This window comes from Otolemur garnettii, unplaced genomic scaffold (genome assembly GCF_000181295.1).
Source record: "Otolemur garnettii isolate 467f Iridium unplaced genomic scaffold, OtoGar3 scaffold00004, whole genome shotgun sequence".
In the NCBI taxonomy this organism is placed as follows: Eukaryota; Metazoa; Chordata; class Mammalia; order Primates; family Galagidae; genus Otolemur; species Otolemur garnettii.
The window spans coordinates 23,065,632-23,086,195 of NW_003852399.1; the positions used below are offsets into that span (position 1 = coordinate 23,065,632).

The following is a 20,564-nucleotide window of genomic DNA, read 5'->3' on the forward strand; positions in this document are numbered from 1 at the left end:
AAAAAAAAAAAAAAAAAAAAAACCCTGACCTGCTTCTGCTCAGTAGTGATACTCTATTTCCTTCTTTCATGTCACACCCCAACCACCTTTGGGGAGTAAAATAAACTTTCTTCAAAATTATTTTATTCTTTGTATGAGAAATCTTTCTCCACCCATACCCCAAGGTCCTTGTAAGTTTCCACCCTAATAACAGACACATATAATAAATTATGTGTAAATATAGTTTTATATCCATGTACAGGTATTATCTGTACCAACTGACTGATAAGTGAATAAAAATTGAAGTATAATCAGCTTGCTAGGAAATAGAAATGTTATGATAATTTTGGGTAAATAAAAACTTGACCAGACTGGCAAAAATAAGATAACTCAAATTAATTTTTAGGATTTTTGCAATATAATTTTTCAACTTTTCATCCTTTTCTCCCTACCTGTTTTTAAGATTACCGTACTCTTGTATATTCCTGATGTCAAAAAATATGGATCTGAACCTCAAAGGGCTTTGGTACGAGCAAGTTATCTATTAGAAATACAATTTTTCTTTTTCTCCTTCTTCCTTATCATCATCATCGTCATCACCACCACCATCATTATCATATTACAGCTAATATTTACTGATTACCTATTTATGTACACAGCTCTTGTTTGAAGAGTTACATACAATATGTGTAAAAATAGACTTAATCTTGAAAAAGTCTCCGAGGTAGGCACTATTATCAGTACACCATATAGAAGAAGAAAGTGAGGCCCAGGATGCCGAGTCACTTGCCTAAGGTCATAGAAATGGTGGAAGAGGTAGGGTTTGAATCACGGCAGTTTAATTCTAGACTCCACACTTTCAATACTACTCTGTAGTCTACATTTAATCATAATCACTAAAAATAAATTGTTGAGTGTTTAACACAACTGCCCATATATCTCTATCACCTAAGCAGGATGTCAGATTTTCTGCCCTGAATGTGGCGACTGCCGTAGTTAATTATAATGAGCACAAAGAACAAGAAATTATACTTCCGATGGCTCCTTCTCCAATGATAATGTATTGATCAAGAAATTATATTAATACACACATAAATTTTTTAGTTCCTACAAATGCTAATTTGAAATATATAATATATACACATTCTATATATAAAAGTGAAATTTACCCTCAAAAACATGAATTAAAAAAACTACAGAAGAGAGAAGATAGGACATAAAAGTTTTTTAAATGATTTTACCATTTTTCATTTTAATCTACATCAGCCACTGTTGATTTTATAAGTGGGACTGAAATCTTTTAAAATCAGATTTGATAAGATTATCACCAACATTTCTTGCACTTCTAAAACTATATTGTATATTGCTGTTCCTACTTCCTAGTTTAATAATCTATATTTTAAAGTCTAAGTTTATATTTCTTTATAAATATACCTGGTAAAGAAATAACCCGGAGTGATGTATAAAAAGTACACAGCAAGTGCCTAATAAAAGGCTTGCAGCGCAGATAGACTGGATAGTCAGCTTAGACAACTTAGAAGACTGTGGCCTGATTAAGGACCAGGACATAGTCAAAAACAATGAAATATTTGGTCAAATGCATCCTCAGCTGGTAAAGAGGTAGAGAATGTAGGCAGTGGCAGCAGTGGCCAGGACTCAGCATAGGCAAGTCTGGCAGTAAGAGTGCTTTCATTCAAGGTAAGTTGTCTTTTTGCTTCCTATGCTCGGATATCAGCATTTTCACTGATTTCCAGAGTTCCCCTTTGAGATTTTACTATAGAACCTGTAGCTATCTGATTTCAGGGGTATGTAGAAATAACATAACAACAGATAAATCTGACAAAGTACAACAGAAGTTTAGAGAAATGGTGTGTTTCCTTGAAGAAACCCAGAGGCAGACATTAGTGGTGCCTCTGGTATCTTAATCAGGAAGTAAGTGGTAATATTCCTTGGAGTGAAAACTCTGGGTAGGTGATCTTAATTCTGATTCAAAACCATGAGACTGTTTTGCTTATTATCTAGTTAGACTAAGCCTAGCAGGGATTTTTGGAAAATTTGAATCCTACTGCTGTTTGTCAATCAGTAGACTGCTTATTCCAAGGAAGGATACTTCATTACTTCCTATAAATCATCTTAGGGTACTCCTTGAGGACCTTGCAGGGTAAAGATTCCATTACTGAAATCAGTGCTATTAGAATTCTCACTCTATTTGTCAGATGATTCCATAAAACACCTGCACAATGATGTCTGTTTTACATGAATACTAGGTTCTCTCAGTAGCTTGAGAGCTGATGCTGCAGCAGCTCTTCCTCTAGCAAGCACAAGGCCTGGCTCAACTCAATATGTTATTGGGCTGTATTACATGCTACCAGCAAGTCAACTTTTCTGCTTTAAAAAAATATTTTCCAAAGCATTTTATTTTCATCACTGCTATAAAATTAAAATGTACCTCTCATTTTTCCACTTCTACACTTTAAATTTGTGTATTTTCACGTATCTTCTTAGAAACTTGCACAAGGCTATCTAATTTACATTGAAAAAAATTTTGTTTTTCTGGGATGCTGAGGTGAGCAGATTGCTTGAGCTTACGAGTTTGAGACCAGCCTGAGCAAGAGCGAGACCCCCATCTCTAAAAATAGCTGGGCATTGTTGCAGGTGCCTGTAGACCCAACTACTCGGGAGGCTTCGATCTCAAAAAAAATTTTTTTGTTGTTTATAAATTTAGTCTTTCAGTTTTCAGAACCATTTACATCATCACCATTAATTAGTATTTCTTTATAAACACCCATCATCATATCCATGCCTGTTAATCACTTCATCAAGGATCAGTCACCTTTAATATCAACCTTCATAGCATAAATTAAGTGCGGCAATTTAATTTGTAATTCATAAATTCTTTCTTCCTAAATTTCATTTTTCCTTTTAGATTTCTGTAACTTGAATCTCTTTATGATGATGGAACATCCAATGATATATGAGCTATACTAAAATCCTTTTCATTAACTCAGTTATAATTTTATCATTTCTTTTGGCCTCTTCATGTTCATTTCTGCTGCCTGTAATTATTTGCTGTTCTTACCATAAAACAATAACTAATATCTGCATTATTTACTGAGCTATTACTAACTGCTAAACCACACACACACACACACACATATATATCACTTTATTTAATCATCACCACCCTATAAAATAGATATCATAAGGAATCTGTGAATAAGAGGCTTAACCTTCCCAATACAGCCAGGTGGAGTGTGACTCCATTCTGTGTCCTCTTCTACTATACTGTACTTACGCACTGTTACCACATGCTGATGATATTTGAGCCTTCCAGTATTCCTGACTTGCAAACATCCAATTTTTAAACAGCCCTTATGTGGTCACTCCTAATCAGACTCCACCTGTGTCTTTTCTTCTGGAATCCCCACATCCCGTGTCTTGAAATTCAATGTAAAACACTTAAAGCTAACAACTGAACGTGTCTTCTCAGTGTTGGGAAGAGAATAAACTTTAATAAAACCAAACCTTGTGCAACCAAACCAAGTTTAGTTAACAAAGGCAATATACTTGATAAATACATTTTAACTGTCTGAAATATTTTCTATTGATACTGCCTAAAATTCCATGATTTTGGTCTTATTTGTAGGGGCTTTCTAAAAAATGAAACTCTGTATTTTAATATAAACCAATTTAATCCAATTGCTTTCTTCCTAATACAACTTTGAGATTTACATATGGCAGCTTGAAGGACTAGAAGCCTGGGGGGAAAGGTGACAGGAGGTAATAAGAAGTGTCTAGGCTCATTCATGCATAATGAATGAAAGAAAAACTTCCTTTTCCTTTCTTTTAGCATGCTGCCTTCTGATTCTTAGAACATTAAGTCAATCTTTTAGATTATGGGTTAAATGAATTATTATAGGCTTTTACCTACAATTGAAGAGATCTGGGCAATTTGTGAGTTAGATCATTTCTTAACTCCTGAGAGATAAATAAGAAAATAGGAAATTATTATATAAATGTTATAGTGGGAATAAGATAGTTATGTCATAATTTTGTGGGAGCATTCCCACAACATGCTCATTTCAAAAGACCTTTTTTTTTTTGAGACAAAGTCTCATTTTGTCATCCTCAGTAGAGTGCCATGATGTCATAGCTCACAGCAACCTCAAACTCTTGGGCTGAAGTGATTCTCTTGTCTCAGCCTCCGAAGTAAGAAAAGACCATTTTTTTTCTACAGAGAAATAAGCTTTGAGTTCCAATAAATACTGTATTAATGAACTGTATAACATTATCTGTTGAAATGTTCACCCCTTTAAAAATATCTTCATAATAACAATGTTGCTTTTGCAACACTTAAGTATAGCTAATTTTAAAAATAAACATAGTTTCAACAAACATTATCAACTTCTACATACTAATTTTTATGTGTAAATACATTTTAAAATTTTAATTATTGATAATTATATTACTTTACCATTATATAACACACAGCAGGGTAGTTGACCTGTGGTGAACTGTATTTTGCACTGCTAAATTTAATAGACAAGTCACATCTTTCTGAGCAAATGAAGAACAGAGAAAATTGGTTTTATGTAAAAAGATATAAGTTGATCCTTAAATTACTGCTGAGAATAGAATAGATGAATTATATTCAAGCTGGGCTAAAAAGAGTACAATTGTAATGAAAGAGTGCATTGAGTAGATAGTTAAATTCTATTTTGAGAGAAACCCCCTGAGAAATCATCCACAGATTAACTAAAAATCATGTCTGCATATGCCTTTTGCTGCTATTATTAAAAGTAAACTCTCAGCTTTCAAATTTCCTAGTATGCTTTAAAATATTCTTAGAAAGACAGTAACTTAGTAGGCATTGTTCTATGGATGCTTTCAAAGCAAGTTACTAAAAGTATTTTTTTAATTTAGTAAGAATTATTTATAACTATCAATGTAGAAGTCCTGAGAAATTCAAGGAGATAATGCCATTTAAAATATAGACTGTACAGTTAAAAAAAAAATACCCAGCTAGGCTAACACTCAATTAGATTTCACAGAGGGCTTCACAATAGCTTCGCTGGAATTTCAGGAATATAGCTCAGAAGTATAGAATATGTTCCATATGTCTGAGGCTTTGGACTTCATCTCCTTTGTCTCAAATTTGAAAAACACTGCATTAGTATTATTACAAATAATACTTCCATGACTTAGCATCTACTTAACCTTTCTATATCTTAGTTGTCTTTATCTGTTAAATGATTTTTTTTTTTTTTTTAAGGAAACAAACCCAATGTTAAAACACATTGCTCAGGGCAGTGCCTGTGGCTCAAAGGAGTATGGCACTGGCCCCATATGCTGGAAGTGGCAGGTTCAAACTCAGCCCTGGCCAAAAAAAAAAAAACCACATTGCTTAACAATAGCCTTTGTAATTGGCACTTGTTATCAAAATAAAAAAGAATGCAAATATGCAAGCTACATATTTCTCATTAAAAAGAGAGGGATAGTGTTAAAAATTTTAATTGTTAAAATTTGAATCACAGGAACTATTAGCATAAAAATTAATAATCACTTTATATGTGTGATTGACTGAAGAAGATTCCTGTGTGATCTCTCTCACTCATAATAGATTAAGATCAACCTAGACTGATGGGGAGGTAGATGACACACCAAAGATAGTTTCACCAGGAAATAATTTGCTGTAGTTAAAAATAGGGTTGTGTTTGAACACTTTAAAATAAGTTGTACATAGATAATTTGATTATATTTTTGTATAATTTGGCTGCATAATCTTGACAATAGCAAGCAGAATTCAATGATAGAATTTGCTAGAAACTATGAGAGGCCTTATAAAGACGCCAGAACATTTATTCTCAAATTAAAGTCTCCATTTTTTGATGACATAATTGACCTCTGACTTCTAGTTAAAAGTCTAATTGAGGAAGTCAATTCATTCATTTACTTAAAAGTAAATTTTACAATCAGTTCACCTTATAGCAATAGTTTTGAAACTTTTGTCTACATTGGAATCACCTGACAAATTTGTAAAATGTGGGGACCCATTGCCTATTTTGATTCCATGGGTCTACAAAGGGCCCAGAGAAATTACTTGTATAGAAAACTTTAGGTGATGGTGATGCTGACATTGCTGGTCTGGAACTATACTTTGAAAACTGCTACCTTAGAGACTACCTAGGAAATTGTACCACATAGTATAATTAATCCTTTATCAAGACTTAAATTTTACCCAAACTAAAATGATTGGTGTCAAATTTTAAAAACTTCCAAGCTTTTTATTCATGCAATGGGGTTAATCAAACTTTTTTTAAATTGTAACAGTCTTACTTTGTGTCCCAGGCTAGAGTGAGTTCCATGGTATCATCATAGCTCACAGCAACCTCAAAGTCCAGGGCTCAAAAGACTCTCCTGCCTCAGCCTCTCAAGTAGCTGGGACTATAGGCTCTTGCCATAATGCTTGGCTATTTTTTTCTATATTTAGTAGAGATGTGGTCTCACTCTTGGTCAGGTTAGTCTCAACCTTCAGAGACCAACTCAGGTTGGTCTCAAATTCCTGAGCTCAAGCAATCCTCCCTCTTCAGCCTCCCAAAAGTGCTAGGATTTCAGGCATGAGCCACTATATCCTGCTTTAGAAACTTCTTTTAATTTTAATTTTTTTTGAGACAGAGTCTCCCTTTGTCACCCTCAGTAGAGTGCCATGTCATCATAGTTCACAGCAACCTCAAACTCTAGGGCTCAAGCAATCCTTTTGTGTCAGCCTCCTAGTTAAGCTTATAGTATTTCTTTGGTCTTCCTGTAATAGATTTCTTTCAGGTTTATGTATTAAGAATCATTGCTATTGCTTTTAGAGACTTGTTTTTTTTTTTTTTTTTTTTTTTTGAGACTGGAGCCTCAAGCTGTCCCCCTGGGTAGAGTGCTGTGGTATTACAGCTCACAGCAACCTCTAACTCCTAGGCTCAAGAGAGTCTCCTGCCTCAGCCTCCCAAGTAGCTGGGATCACAGGCGCCTGCCACAAAGCCCGGCTATTTTTTGGTTGCAGCTGTCATTGTTGTTTGGCGGGCCAGGCTGGATTTGAACCCACCTTCTTAGGTGTATGTGGCTGGCACCTTAGCCACTTGAGCCACAGGCACTGAGCCTAGAGACTTGTTTTTATTGAATGAGTAATATATATCATACAACATATAAAGTTTCCCTTTGCTCCTTGTTAGCAAGCTTGGGGGCAAAATACGTGCCCCATATGTAGCAAGTGTATAGGATCTCACACTATGCATTTTTGTTTTATATACTTTACTTCTGCAGTTATCTTGTTTTACCCAGTCCTTATTTTCTCTTGATCTTCTTTTTTTATTATTGAGAGTATTTTAAGTATTTTTATAAATCACCTACATTCCTTCCTGAATTTTAGTAGAATATAAAAAAACAAACATAATTTTGGGTTATCTGGAGATGTGTTTGTAGAAACTTTAATACCTTATTTTATTAGGACTTCATGCCTTGGTCTTTGGATTATATAAAATAACAGATGGGAGATCAGAACACAACAGATGCCACAAAGGTCAGGTGTATCTATTTAGCCCCAGGCAAAGATATACCCTCAAACACAGATACCACTTCTAATATCCAACTCAAATGGTTAGGGATGTATCTGAAATCTTACACCATCACAGAACTATTTTCTATGAAATTGCTGTATGATTTAAAACTACTCTTATTTTCATTTTAGTGAAAAATTTCCAGATCTGAATAAAGCCAAAGCTATTTTTATTTGTCTTCAATTTACTTCTCTCTGGCTTTAGGCCTGTGACATTTCCAGTATACCAGAATTCTGAAATTAAGGATTTTGTATTCATCATATCAGTATTCATGTAATTAGGGGAAGAGACTTGTATTTTAGAAGTAGATGCTGATGTAAGACTCTCTGACTTCTCTAGGTTATTTATTATTAGTGGAGAAGCTAGAACCTGGTGCCACCTGCTATGGTATATGTGTACCAACATAGCCACTAATGCTTTACTTAATAAATTCTTGACTTTAGCAAGGAATGGAATATAATAGAAAGAAAATGAAGGTTAATAAATATGTAAGGATAATATAGAGGTAAGTATGTAAGAATCCAAACTGTTTTTCTTTAACATACAGAGACCACAAATATTATGATTGCGATGACTTAATTACTAAGTCATAGAGCACATAATAGCTAAAGGTTATGAGTAAATTTTGCCACTTTCATTCTTTTATCTAAGTAGGTACATCAAAGCAAAGTATTTTAATGACTTTGGCCATGAATAGTATCTTGAATCTAAAAATCTCCTGAAAATATAAAGGTAATGAAGTTCTTTCTTGGTACAACCTATACATCAATTAATTCCCAGTAAGTAATTCAAAAAGATTCATGGGCAGCTCCTGCGGCTCAAAGGAGTAGGGCGCCAGCCCCATATGCTGGAGGTGGTGTGTTCAAACCCAGCCCTGGCCAAAAAAAAAAAAAAGATTCATGCTGAAAAACTTTCTGAAATTTTCATAACACCTCATGAATATATACAGATGCTCCTCGACTTATGGTGGAGTTATATCCCAATAAGCTATTGTAAGTAAAATATTTCATTATGTGAAAATACATTTAATATACTTAACATACCAAACATGATAGCTTAGCCTAGCCTGCTTTAAATGTTCACAGAACACTTAACATTAGCCTACAGGTGGGCAAAATCATCTAATACAGTGGTTCTCAATCTTCCTAATGCTGCGACCCTTTAATACAGTTCCTGTGGGTTGCAACCCATAGGCTGAGAACCGCTGATTAACCCAAATCCTATTTGGTAATGAAGTGCTGGATGGCTCGTGTCATTTACTGAATACTTTACTGAAAGTGAAAAACTTAAAGTATGGTTGAAATTCAAAGTATGGTTTCTACTGAGTATGTATCACTTTTGTACTATCCTAAAAGAAAAAAATCTATATGTTGAAACATCATAAGACAGAGACCATTTATTTTTTATTCCAATAATTTAGTAATAAACTAGATTCAATTAAAATACTATTAATAGGAAAAATACCTGTATGAAAGAAACCATTAAGAAGATAATAGAAATTCTTCCTAAACAATTTGGAGGGGGTTGTAGGTCTTATAAAATGAACAATTCTAAAAGATTTGTCCTTTGTATCTTTAATCTCCTATATTACATAATGTTTTATTTTTAAGTAAGGCAATTTCTATTCCTAAGATCTGGTATATAAACACATTATAAATTTTAGCACTTAATATTATCATGGGGCCATTGCATTATATGTTTGTGTCTGACTAATCTGCAGTCAGTAGTTTAAAAGAATCTGTTTCATATGATTAACTGATTATTTTACAACTTTTAAAAAGAAAAATGTCTTGCCTTTGAATGGTAATCTTGTTCCAGTCTGGTATCTGATCCGGCTACCTGTTTGTATTTGTTAATTTTCATTTGGCGATTTCTCTCCTCTATATCCATAGCACCTATCGAGTAGAAAAAAACCCATAAAATTAATGCTCATTTCTTATTTTTGAGTCCTACTTATAGGATGTACAAAAGAAATGCTAGGCTGATATATTACTTTTACTCAACGTATTATGTACAAATTAAATGTCATTATTTTTTAGATTTATTTAAAGTATGTAATTTGGTAAATTAATTATTAATTATGAAAAAAATTTAATCTGATTAAAATGTAAACAAATTTAAAGAGAATACAACAAATCTTTACTAGACAGATAACACTTTCTGGTACACATATGTCCAGGAAAATGTATTTGACAGCATACAAATTTGATAATAGTAATATTATAAGACCTTTGACTTTTAATGAATCATGATTTCATTTATTTACTGGTAATAAAGTTGCAAGTCAATGTCAAACAGAATTTTAAAACTGCATTTAGAAACTATTATCATAAAATTAGGCTATGTATTAAGGCAGTTTGCCCCAGAATACGTGTAAATCCAGTTATCAGAAAGTTTTGAAAGTGAATTTTCCAGAACCAGTATCAAGAAAGAAGCTCTTGGAATAATACTTCCGTTAACATACCATGCCAATAAAGGCATGAGCATTACTAAAATCAATTTTATTTAAAAAATTAGAAAAGTGAGATGGTATAGGTGCTATCTCAAAACATATCACTTACAGATTTTAAGAGAGTCTTAAAAAACTTCGGTTATAATAAGACTTAAATTCAGTTAGCAAATTCTAGCAAATATAAAAAAGCATTTTGAAAATATACTAATGATTTTTATTAAAAGATACTTATAGGAAAACTCCATTTCTCATAAATATATATAACACAAAAACTTAATCATATACTACAAATCTACATATTGGGAAAATAAGCTCAGCGGACTCCAGTGAGAATCCATAACAAAGTGCTGCCATGTAAATTCACATTGTGTGTTTAGGTAGAAGTATAAACATATAAATATATACCCCTTAATATCAAATTTTAAAACTGCAACAAAAGTACCTAGACAAAAGTATACCTATTAAAATAGGTATTTTAATACTTACCTGATTTAAAAAATAGCCTTAAGGAAAAGAGGACTGGCAATGAATCAGTGTAATTAGAATTTACAGTATCCTCTTTTTAGCTAATGTTTTAATTTTTGATATTTTAGATTTTGCATATTACTTTCTACCCTGCAAAAATCTAATTGTGTGTATTAGATAATTCTAGTGAGTAACAAATTCTAAGTAAAAACTGGTTAATTAAAATAAGATGAAAAGCAAAGAGAAGAAAATCTTGGATAAAAGTACATATATAAGGAGCTTACACTACATGACCTGTAAATATATCTATGAATTTAAATAAACTATTCAATGAAGTGAGACGGTTTGTGCCTTATAATAGTCATATTTTAATAATGATCTGACTAATTGATTCTATTTCAAATAGTGTATATGTGCACTTGCAAACTGGTAGCCTTCAGTGGTCCTTGCTCTTCTCCCTTCCCACTGCTCCACAGTCTCACCCCCAGCAACCGCTGGCAGGATAGATTTCAGGCCAGCTGAGCTCTCATGCAACTGTGCTGTGGGCTGGTAGGTTCTCCACCCAGGATCCCAATCTGAGTTGACAGTGCTGCCCCTTCATAGGGAAGGGGTTCCCTGTGAGCATGTCTTAGCTAGGACCTACACTTTATTCTCCCCATTGATCTGCCCATGTTACCTCCCTCACCTCCTTTGTGACCCACTGTCAGTCACTTACTTTAAAACTTTCCGTATTTTATTGATGCTGATTTAATATGTTGCCTAAAATCATACCACAAATTCTGTAAGGTATTTATTTTGACATAAGCCACTTAAGAAGTTTACTTGTTTTTAAAACAAAAATTTTGTAGTTATTTTAAATTAAAAAAAAGTTAAAATGGCTCCACACCCCTAGCACAGTGGTTACAGCACCAGCCACATACACCAAGGATGGTGGGTTTGAACCCAGCCCAGGCCAGCTAAACAACTGCAACAAAAAAAATAGCCAGGTGTTGTGGTGGGCACCTGTCTGTAGTCCCAGCTACTTGGGAGGCTGAGGCTAGAGAATCGCTTAAGCCTAAGAGTTGGAGGTTGCTGTGAGTTGTGATGCCACAGCACTCTACCAAGAGCGACATAGTGAGACTCTCTCTCAAAATAAATAAATAAATAAATAAATATTAAAGTCATGTTGATAACTTTTCTATGACATCCCAGTAAAATAAAGTTAATTTGTAAGTGGATTTTTAATCCAAATGTATAGTTGAACATAACCAAATTAGCTGGCAGAAAGCCAGTGGTTGCTAAGGTTTTACCATTAACAATTGCACTACAAAGATAATTAATTATGTGGATAGTTTCAACAGAGTTTGGGGCTGGGAATCTTTCACTCTTAATAAAAACTTAATACTGGCACAGAGACCTTTAATTCTTACATTTAATGGAAAAAAAACTTTGTACTTTTTAAAAGGATAGAATTTAGAATAAATTCAATTATAAAGTGCATTTTTTTTGTCATACCACATTCATACCCCCAAAACTTCTGTGAAGGGCGCAGATTTAGCAGTGATCCAATTCACAATGAAGTCAGTGACCAGAAGGTAGCAGGATTGCAGACTCAGTCATCCATCTTGTGATCTTAAACAAAATACTCAAATTTGGGGATCTTAAGAGGGAAAAGTCTTAAGCTCAACATCAAAACTCAAGAAAGAATGCCAAACCTCAGGAAAAAATTAGAAACTTGGAATTGCAGGCATTATAAATGCCCACGACTGCCTTCCAGAAACTGTACTGGTTAGTATCTCAAATTCTTGTGGCTAAAAAAAAGTCTTCCTATATTGAGATAAAAAATTTCACTAAGTGATTGTTCATGAGGGTTTCTTATGAAAATAATCACATCTATAATTCCTTTACCTTTGATAGTTATATGTCTTTACAAAACTAAGATCTGCTTTGAAATAATTTGAGGTTAAAAATAAATTTCTATTCTTAATAAAATAACATCGAGAATTTGCAGAATGATCATTATTTACATTTTATAACTGAATTTATTCTAAACTGTATCCTTTAAAAAAAGTGCATAGTACATTTGTTTTACAGTTAAGAGTTAAGAATTAAAAGTATTTGTGCCAATTTAAAGTTTTCATTAATAGGGAAGATTCCCAGCCCCAAACTGTTTTCTGTTGAAACTATCCAAATAATTGATAACAAAGTAGACAAACATAACTTTAACAAATCTAATGTAGTTTGACAAAACACAGAGATAAATATAATCTGAATATAAATCAAAATATTATCTGAGGCTTTTTCTAATTGAAGATAAAGAAGTATATTACTTATATAGAAAAGACATTTTAAAATTAATTATATTTTACCAAACCACTATGGAAAGGAAAAAATTATTTATGTTAACTATCCTACTAAGTTATACTTTACAAACTTTCAAGAAAATAAAAATAATTTGAAACAGACAATAAAACAGAAAATAAAAATAATTTGAAACAAAACAAAAGGAAATACAGGTAATAATAATGAGGATGACAGAAATAACTTATTTAAAATGGACAAAGCTAAGAGTGCCAAATTATGTATTCTTAATGCTAAATTCCCCATTTAGGTACATACTAAATGAAATGCAATGAATAAAAGGGGTATTCTCTGGATATAGCAATTTGCCCAGTTCAAGGTGACAATTACAGGTAAGAAAGCATGGTTAGATATGTTTATTTTCTAGATTCGGTGGAAAGACTATAAAAATGATTTCTTTCATCAGAGGACTAAGTATAGAAATTGTTAAAAATGCTCACAAGATAGAACAATATGTAATATTTTATGGTATAATTTTGTTTTAAAGGGCAGTGCAATTCAAGAGAAAATATTGTCCTTGGTTTAACTAAATATTTTAATGGTTCTTTAAATATCTAATAACTATGAAAAAACTTAGATTGACAATCATATACTACTTGTTGAAAAAAAATTTTCATTTATATTAACACCTTACAAAGTACCTGCTGCACAATGATAAATAGTAAATTACTTAAAAAATACAATTTATCAACATTGCGTAACACTTGAAATAGATGAACATTAATTTGATTTTGTTTATGTTTGTTTAAAAATGATCCTTTCTTTGCTCCCAAGAATATAGGAAATCTGAACTCAATATATGCTTAAATGAAAATGGAAGGAAATGAAAAAGAAAAGCTCTAGAAACTTACAGAATCATTTTACTACCTTGAGGTTTACAGTTATGAGCTCTAGTACTTTAAATTAGGTTGTCAACATTAATAATCTAATCTAAGTTTTTAGGTTATCTGTTACTGTGTGCATATGTGTGGTGTGTTTTTATTAATTCCCTGTCACAGTCCTTGATTACTTCATGGCAGGTACTACAGATAAATTTCACAGGCTCCTTTCTCTATAAGAAAAAAAAAAACCCTGAAATTTGAGCTATGTTGGGAAATAATTAGGAAGAATCTAGTAATCTAAGGAAATAGTGTGTTTCTTGTAATCTAAATTGAGTGAACAGATGAACCAAAATTTTGTTATTCAGAGAAATTAGATTTTAGCAGCGGTTAGGTTTGACATTAAAAAATTAGGATGTATTTGGCTCGTGGGGAAAGATCAGGGTTTTGCGCCTATAGAGCACAGGGGAGGTAACCACTGCAGACTTGATGGGGACTTGGTACTGCCCAGATTTGGGATAATGGGCATATTGCTTCAAAGAAAAAGTACAATAACCATTGATAAAAGACATAAACATGAGTCAGTTTCACTGGATTAATAAACTATTCCCCATTTGTGTTATGTACTTTAGAATATTCTACCTTTCATATGATGGCTAAATACCTATATTAAGGGAAATATAATTTGCAGAGTGACACATATTATAACTCTGTATAATTGTCTTGTCCCCATCTTACTATGTTTTGAAATGATGACATAATTATCAAATACCACTGCATTCCACATCTGGGACATAATTAATGTAGCCATAAGATATATTTCAATTATTTCACTATAATACATACCACAAGATTGTGTGAAATGTTGAAAGGAGTATAACAATGAAATTTAAAAATGCATCTTTACATTTATGTTTATTTAGAAACATAATTTAAACACACTTGGAGTTGTTGGTAATGCTAATTTAAAAATGACACAAAAATAAAAACACACATCATATAAAAACAAAGATCAGACTGAGGTTGGAAAGGAGACCTATATGATCTTTCTTGTGTATACCAGAAAGTCATAGAGAATATTCCTTGTGTTATAATCACTTATCTAAGTGCTTATGTGATATTAAAATAGCAATCTCGCCATCTCAAATTTATCTAGCCTATTATTGATACTCTAAATTCTCATTTCAAAATTGTCATGATATCAAACATATGGTGAGCTTTTAGGAAATTTAGCTAATACCATGTTTCAAACAACAGACGTGAAATAAAGTGATTAAATTGCTTGGAAAATGAAATTGAGAAAACTTGTAGAGAGAAATGAAGTTTCTGATATTTAAGGAAACATTGCTAAAATAAATTGAATTATGATTATAAATGCCAAATGTGGAATAAGCTTCCCACAAAAGATTTGTATTAGAAATTTCCTCCACATATCCATGGAGACCATCCTAGAAAATGATTATACACTTGTGTTATGAACTGAGCGAGATAAAATGAGTGACCCTTATGTAGCAATATTATAATTAAAAGAATCAATTTTTAATTTTTATTATATTATTTTATTCATTTGGCTAAATAAATATTTTCCAAAGTGACATTAACATTTTTATCAAGTTAGGATCACTATTAAGTTGGAATTATTTTCAATGAGAAAAGGAAATAGACATGTAGATTTTAAAGAGTACTCATGCTTTGACAATAAATTTTTTTCCAGAGATGCTGATGACTGTTACGGGTCAAGGATACAAGAATGACTCCACAGAGGAACGAATGTCATACAGCATAACACTCTCTCAGAATTCAAAGGAATGTATCCCAGTTATTCCACAAATAGGGAAATCTCATAAAATGTTTCTGTTCAATACCGAAAATAAAAGCGGAATGAAGGTTAGAGGAGAATTAGATGTTGAGACATCAGGACAGACTAGCTTAAACTAGAAACTGGACTGAAAGCTTTCAAATGCTACTATGCCAATACTAGTTACATTCAGAATCCTAAATATAAGTACAAACTAAACAGAGTTGGTCTCCATTAAATTTCCCTTTCTGAATTCCTTCTTCTTGTTCTCCTCTTCCCAGCTCTCCAGTATTGTTCTCTCATATTATTCTCTGCAAAAGGTCTTTCTTAGCTCTAACACTTCTATACCTCTCACCTTGTCATAGTAAACCCTCCATTTCTCCCAAGGTTTAAGGTACGAATTCTGGCACAAAATCAGACTGTTTGGTTTAAATTCCAGCTTCAAATGGCTTGGGTAAGTTACTTAACTAAATAGTACCTATATAGAAAGCTAAACTCAGTTATGAATTGTAACCCTATATACTAAGATGACTTACTTATCTGAAATATTGACTGAATTTTAAGAGTTTATTAATGCAAAGAGAGAAAATGCAGAGTAGAAATTGGTTTTGATCACTGAGTCATTATTCCTTAACTAAACTAAAACCCTCTCAATCCCCTTATCAGAACCAGTTTTTATACCAAAATCCCCCAAGAGTAAAATACAAATTAAATTACGTGGAATTAACACCCTGGCCATTAATTATTCATCACTAATCCAAGTTTTTAAAATAGGAACTATTGTATCTAGTATAAAAACAACAAACTTTTATATGGCTTAGGTATTCAGGTTCATTCAAGTGAGCTCGTATATTTGAGCTGTAAAGTAAGTATCTATGAATACCCAAATGTAGAAAGCCTTTCACTGTATCTCCAATATAGGGTCAAACAACACATTTCTTTGCTCCTGGTCATTTAGTAAGTACTTCCTACCTTTGGATCTCTCTTCTTTCATGATAACTTTATTTAAGGAAGAACCTCACTGTAGTGAGGCAAATCTGATTTCTCAGTGGTTACTAGAAAGATTTTATTTGCTAAATCAAGTGATCACTCCTTAGCACCACTCTTCTGGAACTCCTTGCAACATTTAATAAAATTATTACACTATCCTTGATATTTTCTCCTTCAACTGCTGGGCCCTGAACTTGTCTGACTCTTTTAGTTCTTTTATTTATTTATTTATTTATTTATTTATTTATTTATTGCAGTTTTTGGCAGGAACTGAGTTTGAACCCGCCACCTCCAGCATTTGGGTCTGGCGCCCTGCTCCTTCTTTAATGACTATTTCACTAGCTAATCTTTCTCAGCCCATTTTTCAAACGTATGCATTTCCTAAAGTGTTATTAACTTTCTTTTTATTTTATCCCTAAGTGATTTTTATCTAATTCACTTATTTCAATCCTGAAGGCTCCGATCTTCAGATCTCAACTTTCCCAAAAGCTTTTATTCATATTTCCAGTTGTCTCCTAGCCAAACCCAAGTGGATACCCTTTCAGGACCTAAAACTGAACAGACCCAAAACAACTTAAAATTACATTTCCTAACTGTCGTTTTCCCTATAATCACTACCAATAAATATCTAGAATATCCAGAATCTACTTTATTTATTTATTTGTGGTTAAATGTCTTTCGTGTCCTCAGAACTATTAGCCTGAAATACCTTTCTTTACCTTCTTTAGTATCTTGCCCACTGCTCTATATTCAAAGTCCCCTGTTTGTTTCCCAGCTTGTCTACCTTAGTCATCTCTTCTTATTCTCACCCATAGAAGTGTCCAGCCTACAGCCCATGGGCTGCATGCTGATTATCTAGGACTCTTTATCTGTGGTGGTAAGTATCATGAAATGTGTGAATGGACCTTTTCTAAAATTTGTTTTGCTCATTAGCTTTTGTTAGTGTGTATATTTAATGTGTGGCCCAAGACACACTTTTTCTTCCAACTTAACAGCAGAAAAGAAAAAAGGCTGGACACCCCTACATGACAGGCCAACCACACTCATTACCATTCCCCTCTCTGAAACCCTGTCTTGGCAAGGAATCTTGGCTCTTCATTTCTTGTGTTGTGTTAGATTAAATAAATCACTTTTCTATTAACATACATTTAGAACTATTTAGGTAATATATGAAAATCCATTTTAATTTTGCATATTTTCAATAATTTTCGAAGTCAGATTTATTGAAGTATAATTTATATACAGTAAAATTCACACAATTTAGGTACAAATTTCTATGACCTTTGACAAATGTATTTAGTCATGCAAACTCACTACAATCAAGTTATAAATTATTTATTTCACTCTAAAAAGCTCCCTGATGTCACTCTCTTAATCCTCTCCCTGCCAACCTAGGTAACCACTGATCACACGCACAGTATTTTCTTTTTCTTCAGTAATGTTTTGACTAAAGTCTTGCTTGTGGCACAGAAATGAAATGTGGCTACTATAGTTAAAATCTTGTTCTAGAATTTAGTATTACGTCTCTATATAATTTTTAACAATAATACTACTTTGTTCATGTCAGGAATTGTGCTAAGAGCTTCAAATATTTCATAATTACGTTACTCTGCACAACTATATGTTCCAGGAAAATTTTTTCTCAATTTTAGTCATTAGAAAATTTGCATAAAGGCCACATAACTAATAGGTGGCAGAGACTGATCTGCCCTTCTCCAAAACTCGTGATCTGAAATATTTCTCTATGCTTCCTTCCTCTATCTCTCCTGTTCTTTCTCACAACTTTTATTTCATTCTTTTCTTTTCCAACATTTTCTACTCCTTACAACATTCCTCCCCTTTCTTTCTAGCTGCTTCGCATTTTGCTTTGTCCATTTTTTTTTTGCTAACATTTTAACTTATTCCCCCATCAGCCCAAACTTAGACTATAATATAGTCATTTAAAAATCTTTTTAGAGATTCTTGCTTCTCCATTTTTGTGATACTTTACTAAAAATGAAGAAGCAAGAATCCAATGTACTCAATTCTTGGTGGCGCCTGTGGCTCAGGAAGTAGGGCACCAGCCCCATATACTGAAGGTGGCGGGTTCAAACCTGGCCCCGGCCAAAAACTGCAAAAGAAACTCCACAAGAATCCAATGTACTCAATTCTAATATGAAGCCAATAGACAATCTAAAACATCCCCACATAAGAGAAAAACTCAAATCAATTCAAGGTTGGGGGCATGGAGTGAGGGAGTGGGGAGGGAGAAGAGGGGAGGAAGGAGGGGGATAGGGGTGCTCTCACTTAATGGACACAATGTTGGGGGTATGGCACACTTCTTGGGGCAGGACACAATTATAAGGAGGACTTTACCTAACAACTGCAAACATTGTAACATAATTCTTCGTGCCCTCAATAAGCTTGAAATAATAAAAACAAAATCTTTTTTGAGAGCCCTTTGATTCTCACTTCTTTATTCTGAACAGGCCCGTCAACCTTCTTCATACTCTGAAAGATTTATAATCTCTAATTATATTCTCTTCATTAGTTAATCCAACTACTTTTGTTCTCCACTATGCTTTGCCTTTCTTACTGTTAAAGTTTCCTTTCTCATCTTCACCCTTAACATCTCACACTTGGATCACAAATTTGACTTATTACACATGTACTCTTTCTTTTCAATGCAAATAATTTAACAAATGTATTTTAATCATAAATTAAATACCACCCAGTGTTGCACTCCATTCACCTCCCTGCAAAACTTACTACAAAACTTAAATTTTTGAAAGTCTCATTCTTCACTGACATGTAAGTGACTTTTCACAAAAATTTTAGTTTAAATTTTTCATTGACCTATTCTGAATTTTAACTGCCCTTACTTTACCTTCTGTTTGTTAGTCTTAATTATATATGTATCTCTGGATCCTTCACATAGCTTATTTCTTCCCATTCTTTTGGTTTGCTTCAAATATCACCTTTGCAAATTAGACTTCCTAGATTATTCCATCTAAAGTAAACCCTTCCTCACTCAACCCCACTAGGTCACATTGAATTGTTTTTCTTTTTCTTTTTTTGAGATAGAGCCTCATTCTGTTCCTACATCTAGAGTATAGTGATGGCACCACAGCTCTATGCAACCTCAATCTCCTAGGCACAAACTATCCTTCTGCCTCAGCCTCCCAAGAAATTATGATTACAGGCATATACCACCATTTCCAGCTATTTTTTTCTATTTTTGGTAATTATGGGGTCTTGTTCAGGATGGTCTCAAATTTCTGACCTCAAGCGATATTCTAGTTGGCCTACCAGAGTGCTAGGATTACAGTTATGAGCTACTGCACTCAGCCAAGAATTTTAAATAATAGCACTTAAAACTACTTAAGTTCTAAACTATCTTATTTAAGGACTATTTCCTCTCTCAAAAATATAATTTACATGAATGGAGTGATCTTGTATGTCTTTGCCACTGTTTAGTCTCCAGCACCTAGAATAAGGCCTGATAGATAAATACTTAGTAGATATTTGTTGAACAAATAAATTTTTAGAATAGTGAAATACAATTAGAGTACCAAAGCAAGAATTTCGGAAATGACAAATAATAATTTCTTTTATGTAGGTCAATAGTATAATATTATAATTTAACACATCATATGATAACTGGAGAGTAAGTTGAATCTAGCATAGTCACATTTGCTGGTTATTTGGCTATAAGGAGATTTTTATTCACATTTTAATAAAGCTCATATTTTCACTATTAACACATTAAATAGAGAGTTGAATAGATTTATGAACACAAAGTGTGTACTTGGGGATTTAGAAAATATTAAAAGAAAGTGAATAGTTTGAAAAATTCATGATTTGTAGTAATAATATTTTTGGCCACATGCTAGACAGTTCATGAAAATTTCTCTAATCTTTCACATAACCCTTCAATCCTAAATGAGATAATGGTAGTCCACACTTTTCCTTTTTTTCATATTTGTTTGCTTTTGAAATGAAGAATTTTTCATTTTGGCTAGTCATTTATTATTATTCTCCTGTTGATTAAAAGTATATGGCTCAGCGCCTATAGCTCAACCGGCTAAGGCGCCAGCCACGTACACCTAAGGTGGCGGGTTCGAATCCCCAGCCCGGACCCG

The 20,564-nt window shown here is 33.1% G+C and overlaps 1 protein-coding gene across 33 annotated transcripts in view; it reads right to left on the reverse strand.

The window, feature by feature from the left end:
* The window catches only part of RIMS2 (regulating synaptic membrane exocytosis 2), a 597,279-nt gene that overhangs the window by 147,093 nt on the left and 429,622 nt on the right, over positions 1-20,564 (reverse strand). For 11 of the 33 annotated variants that reach the window (XM_023517348.1, XM_023517353.1, XM_023517343.1 and 8 more), the window contains one exon: positions 9,375-9,475. The exons of the other annotated variants lie outside the window; for them this stretch is intronic. In XM_023517348.1, the coding sequence (XP_023373116.1) occupies positions 9,375-9,475 (101 nt within the window). The remainder of the gene's footprint in view (positions 1-9,374; positions 9,476-20,564) is intronic. 33 annotated transcript variants of the gene reach the window in all.